At 42.3% G+C, this 12,731-nt stretch overlaps 1 protein-coding gene across 1 annotated transcript; it reads left to right on the plus strand.

The window, feature by feature from the left end:
• Positions 1–1,486: 1,486 nt before the first annotated feature.
• On the plus strand, positions 1,487–8,753 carry LOC118122703 (myb/SANT-like DNA-binding domain-containing protein 2). The gene is made up of 4 exons (XM_035179592.1): positions 1,487–2,184; positions 4,979–5,234; positions 5,329–5,392; positions 6,053–8,753. Exons 1-4 carry the CDS (start codon positions 1,756–1,758, stop codon positions 6,969–6,971), a joined length of 1,668 nt encoding a protein of 555 aa, XP_035035483.1. The 5' UTR covers positions 1,487–1,755; the 3' UTR covers positions 6,972–8,753.
• Positions 8,754–12,731: the final 3,978 nt, after the last annotated feature.

The following is a 12,731-nucleotide window of genomic DNA, read 5'->3' on the forward strand; positions in this document are numbered from 1 at the left end:
CCTATCCTCTTAATGGCCTCACACTTGTGCGTTGTTAATGGCCTGGGGAAGTGCAGTGTCAAATGTGGATTGATTCGGACAAGTGGTATGTTCATTATTAATAAAAATTGAACAAACAGGTGACCAGGTGGGGCAGTGTGTCTTCAGTATGTGGACCGAGTTGAATCTTCTATTTCATCGCATAAAATACAGCAGCGAACTGCAACTGGGTCAAACCACGGGTCAAAATTGAAACCTGATCATTTTGATATATATTTTTATTTCAGAGAAAGACATTCATGAAATTACTTCCCATTTTGCAATTTGTCCTAAATGAAAAGTCTTAACTGTTTGAGGAGGAATCAACGGATAATTCTGATGTAGCTCCGGAGCATCACCACAGGTCAAGCAATCAAACCAAACCACTGTCACAACCCGGCTCAGAAGTCGTGACAAAAAGAGAGGGAGACACTGGTTGAAAGCCAAAAATGAGTAAATTATTTAAATAAAATTGTCTGACAACGAACATAACACAAACGAAGAAGGTAATGAGGTGTGTTCATCAGTGGAATCAGTAGTGAGGGTGTGTGGATAATAAAGCAACGATGAGGCACGAAAGTCAGGTGAGTGAGAGAGCGTCTCAGCCAGGAGGACGGGGGTATATAGCAGGCCCAGGTGCTTCCAACTACCAGAGAGTCCGCCCATCCGTTACCTGCTGCGTCACATCAAAGAAGAATAGGTTACATAACAAGGCAGGGGCCGTCACATCCACTGTAAACAGGCATGTTAAGAACAGGCACTGCACTAGTATTTATTAAAAGTAAATAAATTTGACCCTTAATCCACACGCACAACAAAATTAAATGGGTTTACACCAGGCCAAGGCTCCATCCCTCCCTATCACTCTTTGCATAACCCTGCTAACAAAGAAACCCGCAATCAAATAAACCAGGAAACTAAAAACATATCCTCCTGGGTGGAAATAAGTACAGAGATATTAAAGGGATAGTTCACCCAAAAATAAAATGTTACTCATTATCTACTCACTACTAAGCCAATGGAGGGGTGGGTGAAGTGTTTCAGTGTGGTGTCATCCAGGTTTACGTGAACCCCGACATTTCAATTTGACTTGAAATGGCATCATACCATGTTTTGAGCCCACTGTTATCCACCATCATTTGAACGCTGTCATTTAGGCTAAAACACGTTTTGGGTTGAAATTGAATGTCAGGGCTTACGGACACTTGGATGACACCACAGGAGCAGTATGGAGGCATTTTATGTTTTTTTCTGTTCTTTTATTACATGTGAAGAAGGACTCACAATTTACTTCAATTGTATTGGATTTCGCTGCAATGTTGTTTACCCCAGAAACTCCAAAAGTGTTTTGTGGCCTTAAACACTTCACCCACCCCTCCATCCGCACAGTGGTGAGTGGATAATGAGTGAATTATCATTTTTTGGTGAACTACCCCTTTAAATAGCCACCGTCCAGCCAAAACTGGCATGATGGCCACCCTGGCCCCCTCAGCAGTATCATAGGTTTTGGGGCAAAAGCAGTGAACTGTGCTGTGGAGAGGTGAATAACTCCCCTTCGCCCGTGTATCTGTCCACAGATGTTAGTTTGATAGTCTGGGTTTCCTTTATTTACCTGAAACCTTCCAGAATCCACCTCTCCACCACATCTCTCCCACACAGCCGGTGATCCACGCCGCATTTTTCTCCGCTCTTCCCCGCACGTCACATTCCCCCCCTCCCCTTAGCAACAGAGGCAACATGGCGGCGTCCAGTAACGCGGAGCATTCTCCAGAGATATCGACGCCGTTGAAGATTCCGAAAACCGAGGTGCCATCCCCCGAGTCGGAGGATTTGAGTGACAGCAATCAATACCACTCCAACCCCCCGACGCCGAACCGCTTCTCGCCTCTGAACGTGGGCTCGGGGGCCGCGGGCCGGACGGCGGCCTCATCCTCCAACAGCTTCACCGCTTGCCGCGGGATGTCGTGGACCCCGTCCGAGACGAACGCCCTCATCGCGGTGTGGGGCAACGAGCGGCTGACGGAGGCGCGGATGCAGCAGCTGGAGGTGGCGGGCACCGTGTTCTCCGGCAAGGCCCCCGGTCCTGCCATGTACGAGCGGGTGTCCAGAGCCCTGTCGGAGCTGGGGTACGAGAGGACCCCCTCCCAGTGCAGGGAGAGGATGAAGGTAAATGAGGTTATGAGGACACAACAATGGCTGGAGGGGCTGCGTGCTCCCCCTGCTTTCACCTGGACCTGTAGCGCTGTAGCTGCAGGGGCTAGCAGCTGCTGCCGTGCAGGTTGTAGACAAACAGGAGCAGGACTTGTTCACTTCCATACACCCACTCACATTTCCTCATCCCCAGCAGCTGACCAGACATCGGGCATACATGTGCAGCTTAGACACGCTGACAACCCACTATGCAAAACTCTAGCCTCCTAATAAGCTCCCACATTAAGGAAATTGTAAATTTATTGGAACACCTCACTTTTCAACGCAGCAGGGATGCAGCATTCCCACTCAGATCATCTTCTTTATATACGTTTTCAGTTCCTATAGCACCAAACAGTGGCTCTATATTGTAATAAACGCATTGGATTGTGTTTTGTTTTTATTTAGCTGAGATGTTTCCATATGATGATCACTCAGTGGACATCAGCAGTTGGTTTATGAATTAAAAGGATGTAAAATGAGTCTTACTCAAATCACTTAACTCATTCGCTCAGAAAGAGTTGGCAGTGTTGGTACGGAATCAAACCTTTGACTCTAAAGTGCTGATTGAATAATTCAGGCGTTCATCTGCTCACACACCTTTCTGCATGTGACAAACAGATAAGTTATTAATCATAGTTTTAGCATTCATTGTCAGAAAGCTGTCAGACATGCACTGAACTCCGCAGAGCCTCCGGAGGTGTGAATGCAAATGTCTGAGTGAGACGCTCTGCAGTTCCTGCTGACTTTCTCTGCCATGGCCCCCAAGTATAAAGTCCGTAGAAATCCAGCAGGGGAAGCCCCAGCTAGATTCACTGCGAGCGAGTAGCGGTTGAAGAAACTTAAAACCTGATGCAAAAATGAAAAAGACAAAAAGAAAACAAATATATCCTGGTGAAAAAGTGGTGTCATACACGTAGAGGACGCCAACTAAGATGTCAAGAGAGTTTGTGGTGATAAGAGCTGACACTGAATTTATCTAAAGAAAATCACATGATCTCCGCAGCGGAGTTAATGCGTCACTTCCTGCCTCTGCCTGCTGCACCCAGCCGCTCCACCTCTCACCTGAATAATGTGGAGGATTTGATGCTGTTGTGAACGTGTCTGTGCAGAGAACCTCCCGTTTTGCTGTGCATGTGTGAAAGACAAACTTGGGTAAACTTTGTAGCCAACTATCCTGATTTTACCCGCAGGTCATGTCTGAAAACGGCTAAACTGTCAGTGCTCTATATTCATATGACATTCCCATGAATTTGACACCATTGCATTGGATTCCAATATCCATCCATACATACATACAGCCTGAGCCAATCCCAGTTTACATTGGGGTAGAGGTAGGGCTCACCTTGGCAGGTTGTTTCGCATCAGTCTATACAAACCTGAAATTATGTTCTTCAAAATTTTAATTCCACCACAGGGTATGAAAGAATTTAAAATATTAAATAATAAGTATGTACTGCAGATCTTATTGTATGATCAAATTACACATATAGACATTTAGGAATGCAACATTCAGACGTAGCATCTCAAAAGTGTGTTTGCCTCCTGTTCTTACACCTGAATGTTTGAGCCTCGCTGTGCATCGTGATGTTTAGTATGTGCAGTGAGACTCTAAGGAGGCTGTTTTCACATTTACCTCCTCATTGGTTCTGGATTGTTCAATGATGGACAGGAGACAGAGTTGCTAACTAATTATTTAACTTGTCAAATATATACCAGATAGATATAAAAAAAAACTAGAGAGATGATTATAGACTTCAAGGAAAGGTGAACATGTGAGCCTTAAACAGGAAGAAGTGGAAATAATCTTTTGTTTTATACTCTCTCTATCACTGACCACTATAGAAACAAATATATCAGACAAAGTAGTTGAAAGTTCTCGGCGGCTCCTTCCCCTCGCTCTCCTGAATTAGTGGTAAGGGCTGAATCTCACCCAGCTGCTCCTCGCTTTGAAGAAGTGTCCTTTGGGAGACGGTTCAGAAATCTCCCTTTCATATCTGAGCTCTTTAAACTACATTCTCTGAGGCTATTTACTTTTGAAGTTGCAATTTAAGGTACTTTCTTTTAGTTCATCATTTATTTTGTGATTATTTCTGCTGTACTGTTTAATATGTTTTGGTTATTTGAACTCTGAATTGTAAGCCTCGGGCACAGTTATATTGTTTAGTGCTTTTTCCCCTTTATTTTGTGGCACCTTGGGTATTTAAATATGTTCTCATCAGTCTGATTATTTTATTTTTAGCATGTGTTGAATGAGCTCATCAAGTCATTCCTACTAATGATTATTGAAATAGCAATAAACATAATTATTGTTATTATTACAAGCAGAGTATTTAAGCGTAACTGTTGATGTGTTTTCATTGAGCCTTTTCACACGTGATAAAATGTTGTCGCAGTGTTTCAGACTTCTCAACAAAAACTGCAGAAAATATAAAACTGCTGAGTCAACCTTTGCTAATTGAAGCTAATCACAAACAGCACTGTCAGCGTTTTCGGATTAAAAGTATTTCTCAGCACATGCAGGACATTTTCCGATTTGTTGATCCCAACTCAAAACGTATTGTAGCCTGCGGCCAGAGAATCAATTGCTATTAAACCTGAGAAACTCGTTCGACTTGGCTATAAAAGTTTACAGCGATATATCTCGTCTTTGTGCCTCTGAGTCACCACAGTGTAGAGCCATCCAAATGAAACAGCCGACTAATAATTGTTTGTTTACACTCCTTATGAGCAGCCTGAAGTCACTGACTTATCCTCCCATCGCAAACAGACACTCCGCCGCTGCTACAGCCGTGTGAAGGAGCATGGCATCGGTAAAAGGAAGAGCAGCTACACTATTGAGCAGCTGGAGAAAGTGTTTGGTCAGGGAGGCTGGGACTCCCAGAGCTGTGCTCCGGTGCTGATCAACAGCAGCGGCCTCTATCAGGAGATGGAGTCTGATGGCAGCACCCTGGAAGACTTCTCCCAGGAGGACTGGTGCAACCAGGTGCTGGACTCGGCTTTCCAGGAGGGAGACATGGAGACTGGTGAGTGTGTCCTCGAGCAGCGGTCAGATAGCTGTTAGCGACTCAAGGATGGTGCATTTAAGCTAAGATTTGTACTTGTTTTGTTCCCCTTCAGACGAAATCCAGGTGCCTAAAAACAGAGCTCTGCAGATTCAAGCAGAGCTGTCAGAGCAAACCCAGTAAGTCACCGAGAACAAAGGCTGACTTCACTGTGCTTCTGTAAACTGAGCATGTTTGATAAAAAAAGCTTGTGTGTTGTAAGTTCACTTCACCTCCTCATACACATTACAGTGTACCGTGGAGCTAGTTTGACATTTCTCTGAAAGGGGTCACTTTGATAGAGATGAACCGATCAGGGCAAGATAAACATGGCCTTAGCCTGTAAATATACAGTGTAAAAGTACAGTAACAAAAATTAGGTTAGCCCTAAAATTTCTGTTTTATGATTCTCAAATGTGTGTGCACTTCTGTCTGCCACACTGTCTTTTCTTGATACTTCCACTTGGAGTCGCCAAAGCCTGAGAATTCAAGTCAGGGTTTAAAGGAATCTCCATGTCTCTAGTTGTTGTTCTCTTGTTTAAATTTATAATTTAGCTCCTATATACTGTACCTATATATTCAAAATAAGAAATGATCATATACAGAGTATTTGATATTATTTTTACATTAGTTGTTATCATCTGTATAGATGTTGGTGCGTAAATATTTATTAAAGCTGCTGTTTATGTAAAACAGAGTTCTTACCATCAGTAGCTTTCCAATCCAGGCTAGTGTGTCTGCTACTTGTATGACACTTTCTTACATGAAAATAATTATTACTTCATTTTGGTTCTCTGCAGAAAAAGGGGCATGATGCAGACTGTGATGCGTATCCTTGAGTCAGTGGAGCTGAAATGGGAGCACTTCCAAACGTGGACTGAGTTCTCACGGCTGCACCTCTCCAACAAACTGGCCATCTTTGGCGTGGGCTACAACACGCGCTGGCGTGAGGACGTGCGCTATCACTATGCTGAAATCAGCTCGCAAGTGCCACTGGGCAAGAGGCTTCGCGAATACTTCAACCCAGAAAAGCCTGAGGGCCGTATCATCATGACCAAAGTTCAAAAGATGAACTGGAAGAATGTCTACTATAAGTTTCTGGACATCACCATCAGCGAGGCACGCTGCCTGGAGCTGCACATGGAGGTGGACTGGATCCCTGTGTCCCAGTCCAGGGCAGCAGGTGGCAGCAAATGCACATGGCACTACCTCCTTCCTGGGGACATCCCTAAGGCATACGGACTCTACGCTATCGGCTATGTGGCAGTGTCTTCCTCCAGCGACACCGGTCTGACCTCTCCCCAGGGTGACAGCGAAGACCACAGCTTACCTCAGTGCGAATCAGAAAACTGGGCTCCGAGTCAGGCTGATGGAGAAGGAGCAGGGCAGGGTGACAGGACTGGGGCTAAAGTCACTTACTGCTACTTGGGCATAGCTGAGGACAGGACCATACAGCAGTGTCTCTTCCAGCACTTTCAGGGTTCTGCCAAACACCACGTCCACGGGGAACCCTCTGCCATGACGCATTTCCTGCAGGAGAACTGCCGCGGCGGTGTCACAAGTTGGGATGCGGGAGGCAACGACTTGTCGCAGCGTTTTTCTATTTACATAAAGTTCATTGAGGTGGAGCTGGACTTCCTCTCAGCAGGGTCCCTGGTGGAGTGCCTCGAAACCGCTGTGGGTTATCCCTTGAAATACAACAACAGAGAATCATCATAACTACACACCACTACGGTGTTTATGACTTGTACTCACTGAAGATTTATTTAACAAGTATTACAGCCAGCGAGGCAACATGAAAGGTGACCAACTCTGTTACACAGCATGGATGTGTGCAGGATTCTGGCATATTTTTGCAGTTTCTTTTGAGCTGACTTTTCTTTCTTTCTTATTAATTCTAAAAAGAATGACAGTGCACAATATGTCAGATATATTGTGTAGAAACACGGGAACAGTAGGTTAACTATTGAAGTATGTACTTATTATTTTTCTGCTAATGTGCACTACAAATGTTTTTGCTGCTTGTTGAGTGTCAATAAACATTGCTTCATCAGGGAGCGGGGGGGTTGGCAAGGTGACTATTGCAGTATGCATCTGTCTACCTCAGTAGGATGTAGCAAACGAGGCAGCGAGGGGACCATAGCGTGGATTTATTCTTCAACTGCCTTTACTTTGACTGTTGAAATCTGGACCTGAATTCACAAAGCATCTAAGAAAAATGGTTTATTTACATCTTATGTTATTTTTTGCAAGTGTAACTGGGCTGCAGCTAGAAGATGCTTCTATGCAAATTAGGGACAAAGGGTAACAAATTTGTATTGGCAAGTGTAAATATGTTTATCCAGCAGTGTGAACATCAGACGCACTCTGCAGCATCATGCTTTTCACTCTGTTTCAGCTCAGCACATGGAACAACACATGTCACTTTAGTCTCAACTTGCTATGTCCGAATCCAAATGGAAAATGACCGCCAGTGTCAGCTACTGTAAAAAAAGATGAGATTTAAATCACAGCGTCTTAACCACTTCCTGCTGTTTTGAATGTCAGCTGGCCTCATTGGCTCCCTGCACTTCATTTAATCCTGTTTCCTGCCGTCAACCAGATGTTAAAAAAAAGTCACGGCAGAATGACCACATTTAAGCTGTCTTGGTTCTTTTTATGTGTCTTACTAACCCTGTTGCATGATCTTCCAATGATCTAATGCACATTCAAATACTTGAATATGTTTGTAGTTTTCAGAGTTTTGCTCCAGCACAAGCAAAGTCTGTTGTACACATTCACTTTGCTTAAGATGATCAAATACTGCCTGAGCAGAAAGGACATCATTAATTGCTTCTTCTGCTAAAGATAGCTAATAACACACTGGATCGTAAATACACCATTAGACAATATGTATTGGGAGCCAGTACTCTGGAGCATCTCTAGCTGCACTCATGGATTTGTGTGTCAGTACAAAGCTGTGTTAACAAGTTACCAGCTCCTCTCAGATACTGGTGTTTCAAATGCACCATTCTTACAGAAAATACAGAATGTGCAGGTGTTTTGTGATAATCTGCTCGTGTGCAGGTGTAAATCAAGCCTATGACTTCAGGTCAGGTTCAGACTATAAGCTGCAGAGGTTAACTCACATTTAACCAATAATCATACTGAGTTCTTTATGAACATGATTCCAGAGATTATGTGCAATGTGCCAGGAAAGACTGTGGAGAAAAATCAAACGATGGAGAAGTCCACGATGAATCGATGTATATAAAATCTACCTTATATATCTAAAATATATATTTAAGATTATCAATGTTCTTGAGCATTCCGGCTTTTGCAAACTTGCAGTGTTCATTTGTTTGGGTATACAGCATATTAAGATGAATATAATATTTTCTAATTTATTGGTTGACACAATGTCTTGTATGTGATTGTTTTGAAGTCACCGTCTTGTATGTTTACATGTTTAAAAAACAATAAATGGGGCACTCACTGACATTTGCCACACAGTGGAAATTAGGTTGTGTATAGTTGTTTTTACTTCTGCGGAACATTGGAGTAATACTGTATTCCACTGTTTTATGGCTCATGTGCCTGTAGATTATCAGAAATAGTTCTGAATCTTATGTGTCCTCAATAATTGATCAATCATTCAATCAAATTTTATATGTATAGCCAAACAATTTGTCTCATAGGGCTTAGCATCGTCCATTGTCCTTAACGCTCAACAAGAGTAAAGAAAAACTACCAAAGAAAACCCTAATAACAGGGGGGGGGGACAGAAACCCCAGAGAGAGCCACATGGGAGGGATCCCTCTCCCAGGACGGACAGAAGTGCAATAGATGTTGCAGATGACAATGTAGTTTAACACATTAACCAAGATGGCTGAGTGTGGATTGATTTAGATGTAGAGGATGTCATCCACCCAGGTGGCCAGGAGGTGGCCATAGACATCCACTGTGGAAAATCCCTATGTGCAGTTAACTGTTGACTGTAACTTGCTGTCACAGAGAAATAAAATCTGTACCCAAAAGCGATATGATAGACATGAACATACGATAAAAGATGACAACAAATCGCTTGAAGGGGTCAACTGACACTGTGCATGTGTGTGATGGACACGATGCCACTGACCTTTTGGAAATGACCCCTTAGAGCTGGAACAGATATTAGATTCTTCTTCACTGACCTTCCCAAAAGTCTTTAACTTAATAAAATATCTGACATTATTACAAGCAAACAGAATCAGCTATTTTTAGAGTGAACAGTTTACACAAGGTGACACTACAACAAACGTATTTTGTTCTGCTCTTTGTTAGTTAATAATTAATGTTGCATTTTTTTCATTCACTGTTCTATTTACATTGTAGGTGCAAAATGAGTCAGTGAAGTACATTACATTCACATAGTGTGAATCAATATTTCATTGTGCTCTGCTCTTGTATATTTGATATTTGCGTTGTGCTGTGTAATAGGCTTTTCATTCATGCTGTACAACATGCATGAAACAACAGGATTTATTTTTCAAAGATACATTTTATTTATTTAGTAAAACTGAAAATGTTCTTTATCATTTTTTTTTGTTGCAGTGTGGAGGTGAGTCCTTTAAAAATGAATCACTTCACCGTTACAAGCTGTGAACATATTCTACTATAAATCCTGATTTGATATGTCCTTTGCCCTGCACCCTCTCTCTCTCTCTCTCTCTCTCTGTCTCTCTCTCGCTGTCTGTCTGTGTGTGTGTGTGTGTGTGGACATGATGTAAAGACACACAGAGGACAGGTCTTTGATCAGTAAGCAGGTGCCCTGACTTTATACCACATCTACAGTATCTAGGGCAGTGATGACAAGTGCTATAAGCCAATGAGACTATTATATAGGTTTGTGTAGATTTCACTCTGCAGTGTATAGTCTGAGATAATCTGATCACGGTTACATTTACATGCAGTGTACTTAAGACCTCGGTAACATGAATGTAGTCTGTGGTATTTTTCCTCAGTGACTTTCATAATAATAACTTTTGGAAATAATCCATCAAACAAGCTCCAAACATGTATAGTAATGGTTTGACTGCACTCGTCCCCTTTGTAAATATGAACTATTTATGACACATGGGCTCATAATGAATCTTCACGCTCACAATGTGCCATATTTGCGTATGTGGAAATATTTGTGTACACAGTTATAGTAGATCTTCTGTATTATATGGGCAGCTGTGGCTCAGGGGTGAGAGTGGTCGTTCTCTAACCAGAAGTCGGCGGTTCGATCCAGTCTTCCCCATGCCGAAGTGTCCTCTGGCAAGAAACCAAACCCCAAATTGCCTTCTTATAGAGAAAAGTGCTGCACATAGATGCATATGAATGGGTGTGAATGGGTGAATGTAAAAACTGTACTGTAAAGCACTTCAAGACTAGAAAATTACATTTCGACCATTTATATCCGGGCATACAGCTGGTATCATATTACATCTGGAGTAATGTGCTGGTATTTGTATATATGAAGCAGACATTAATTTATTACATCATAACCACATGTGGATGTTACACGTTTTTGTGTGTTGCACTTTATTGCATTTATTTCGTTTTTCAAATCTATTTTATTTACCCTCTCACGAATGGAAACAGTTATTATAATGATTTTCTTTAGTAGAAATGTTATTTCAGATTTGATGGGTGGGGGTATTGGAGGCATGGGTTTGATCAGCAGAGGCATTTATGTGAAAGAGGGGAATACACATATGTCATGTATATTATGTTTCATTTGAGAAAAAAGAAATTGTCACACACACAAAAAAGAAAAATGATTTGATAAATTGCGTGATGCAAGAAATATGTTTGTCCTCCAGGAGTCAGATGTGTTCACCATTTGAAGAGACGTCATTTGGTTGCTTTGGATTAGAGTCCAGTATTAGCCTCCATGCCCTGCTCACATTCATGTTTGCAGCAATAATAAAAACAGCCCTTTTTTGACAGCTCTTCTCGTCTGAATTCTGGAGACTTCAGCTGGGGGCCGAGATGAAATTTACAACAACACAACAAAATCTCATCCCCAGGGGGATCGGACCCTGCTTCTTTGGATTTAATCAGAGGAATAACCCCTGTTCACCTCTCATAATTGAGCAGTCCTCCTGCATTAGCCTCACCGTTGTTGCTGAGGCAACGGGGCAACCTTAGAAAAATGAAATAAAGGGGTCTGGCCACCTCGGAGAGCACAGGTCACTCCATATTTTTACATCAGAGGGTGAGCTCACCTTGGGAATTCACGTCAAGCTGAGTCCAGTCTGTTCCAATGCTTTCAGACCCACACCTTGTCACACATGATGGAACAGGAGCTGCAGATTTGCAGGGGGAGAGTGGGGAAAAGGATGGAGCTTTGAAAATGGGCTGATCGTTGGAAAAAAGCTCGAGCCATGGGGTATTTGAAATGGGCAAGTTGCACACGAGTACGTCTGGCTGGTCGCATCGGGGCATTAATGAGACTTGTCAGCTTGAAGACTCGAGGAACTGATTTTATAATGAATTCTTTCTCTCTTTTTTTGTGGCGATATTTTGGAGAAAAATGAAGATTGGTTGAGACATTCACTCATCCACATTTTGCACTGATACTATGTTATATTTATTTATTTATGATTTTGTTATATAAATTAATTTTAAACCTTTATGTCATTTTTTTTACAAGGTGATGGGATTTGTCTGTAGAATCTACCTCTCGACACGTGTTTGGGTTTTTTGTTGTGTGTGAAAAAATTCAATTCAGTTTTATTTGTATAGCGCCAAATCACAACAAACATTACCCCATAATACATAGTATGGTCAAGACCTTACAAGATTATAGAGAAACCCAACAGTTCCCACAACGAGGAAACCCTTTGGTGACTGTGGATAGAATAAAAACCTTTAATGGCAGAAACAATCTCAATGTGGGCGGCCATCTGCCTCGACCGGGTGAGTGGGGAGAAATAGGGAAGAGAGGAGAGGTGGATGGAACAGAGGGGAGAGAGAGAGAGAGAGAGAGAGAGAGAGAGAGAGAGAGAGAGAGAGAGAGAGAGGTTGCATTTATATGTTAAATTATTTTCGAACACAGGACAAGATGGTGAACATCATTGAGTCATTCAGCCTTTTGATGACAAGACATCCTCTGCTGAGGAAGTCCCACCAGGCTGATCGGACCTGGGCGTCCCTAACATGTTGGGGCCCATGGGGTCTTTCCTCCTGATTCAGACCCATTGGCTGTATATGTTTATCATTTTTATATTGAGGAGATTCTTTATTAACGTTCTTGTCTATTTTCCTTTCACAGTTATTGTATGACACGTCTTGTGTTGGTGAGAATCTGCCTTTTGTTGTGTTTTGACTCACGACAAACTGCAGAGAGGATTCTGACAATAAAGTGAAATCAAAGCAAATCAAATGTATTCATAAGTACATCTGAAATTCTTAAGTCGGACTGGGCTAGGTGGATACAGTATATTAGTGTCATTAAACCTGGGTGTTTCA

This window comes from Hippoglossus stenolepis, chromosome 15, assembly GCF_022539355.2.
Source record: "Hippoglossus stenolepis isolate QCI-W04-F060 chromosome 15, HSTE1.2, whole genome shotgun sequence".
Lineage (NCBI taxonomy): Eukaryota > Metazoa > Chordata > Actinopteri > Pleuronectiformes > Pleuronectidae > Hippoglossus > Hippoglossus stenolepis.

What these genes read in the sequence shown, in the direction of transcription:
- LOC118122703 (XM_035179592.1), top strand. Translation starts at nt 1,756, where the DNA reads ATGGCGGCGTCCAGTAACGCGGAGCATTCTCCAGAGATATCGACGCCG. An exon ending in AGTGCAGGGAGAGGATGAAG is followed by an intron (nt 2,185 to 4,978) that starts GTAAATGAGGTT and finishes CATCGCAAACAG; the next exon opens with ACACTCCGCCGCTGCTACAG. An exon ending in GGAGGGAGACATGGAGACTG is followed by an intron (nt 5,235 to 5,328) that starts GTGAGTGTGTCC and finishes GTTCCCCTTCAG; the next exon opens with ACGAAATCCAGGTGCCTAAA.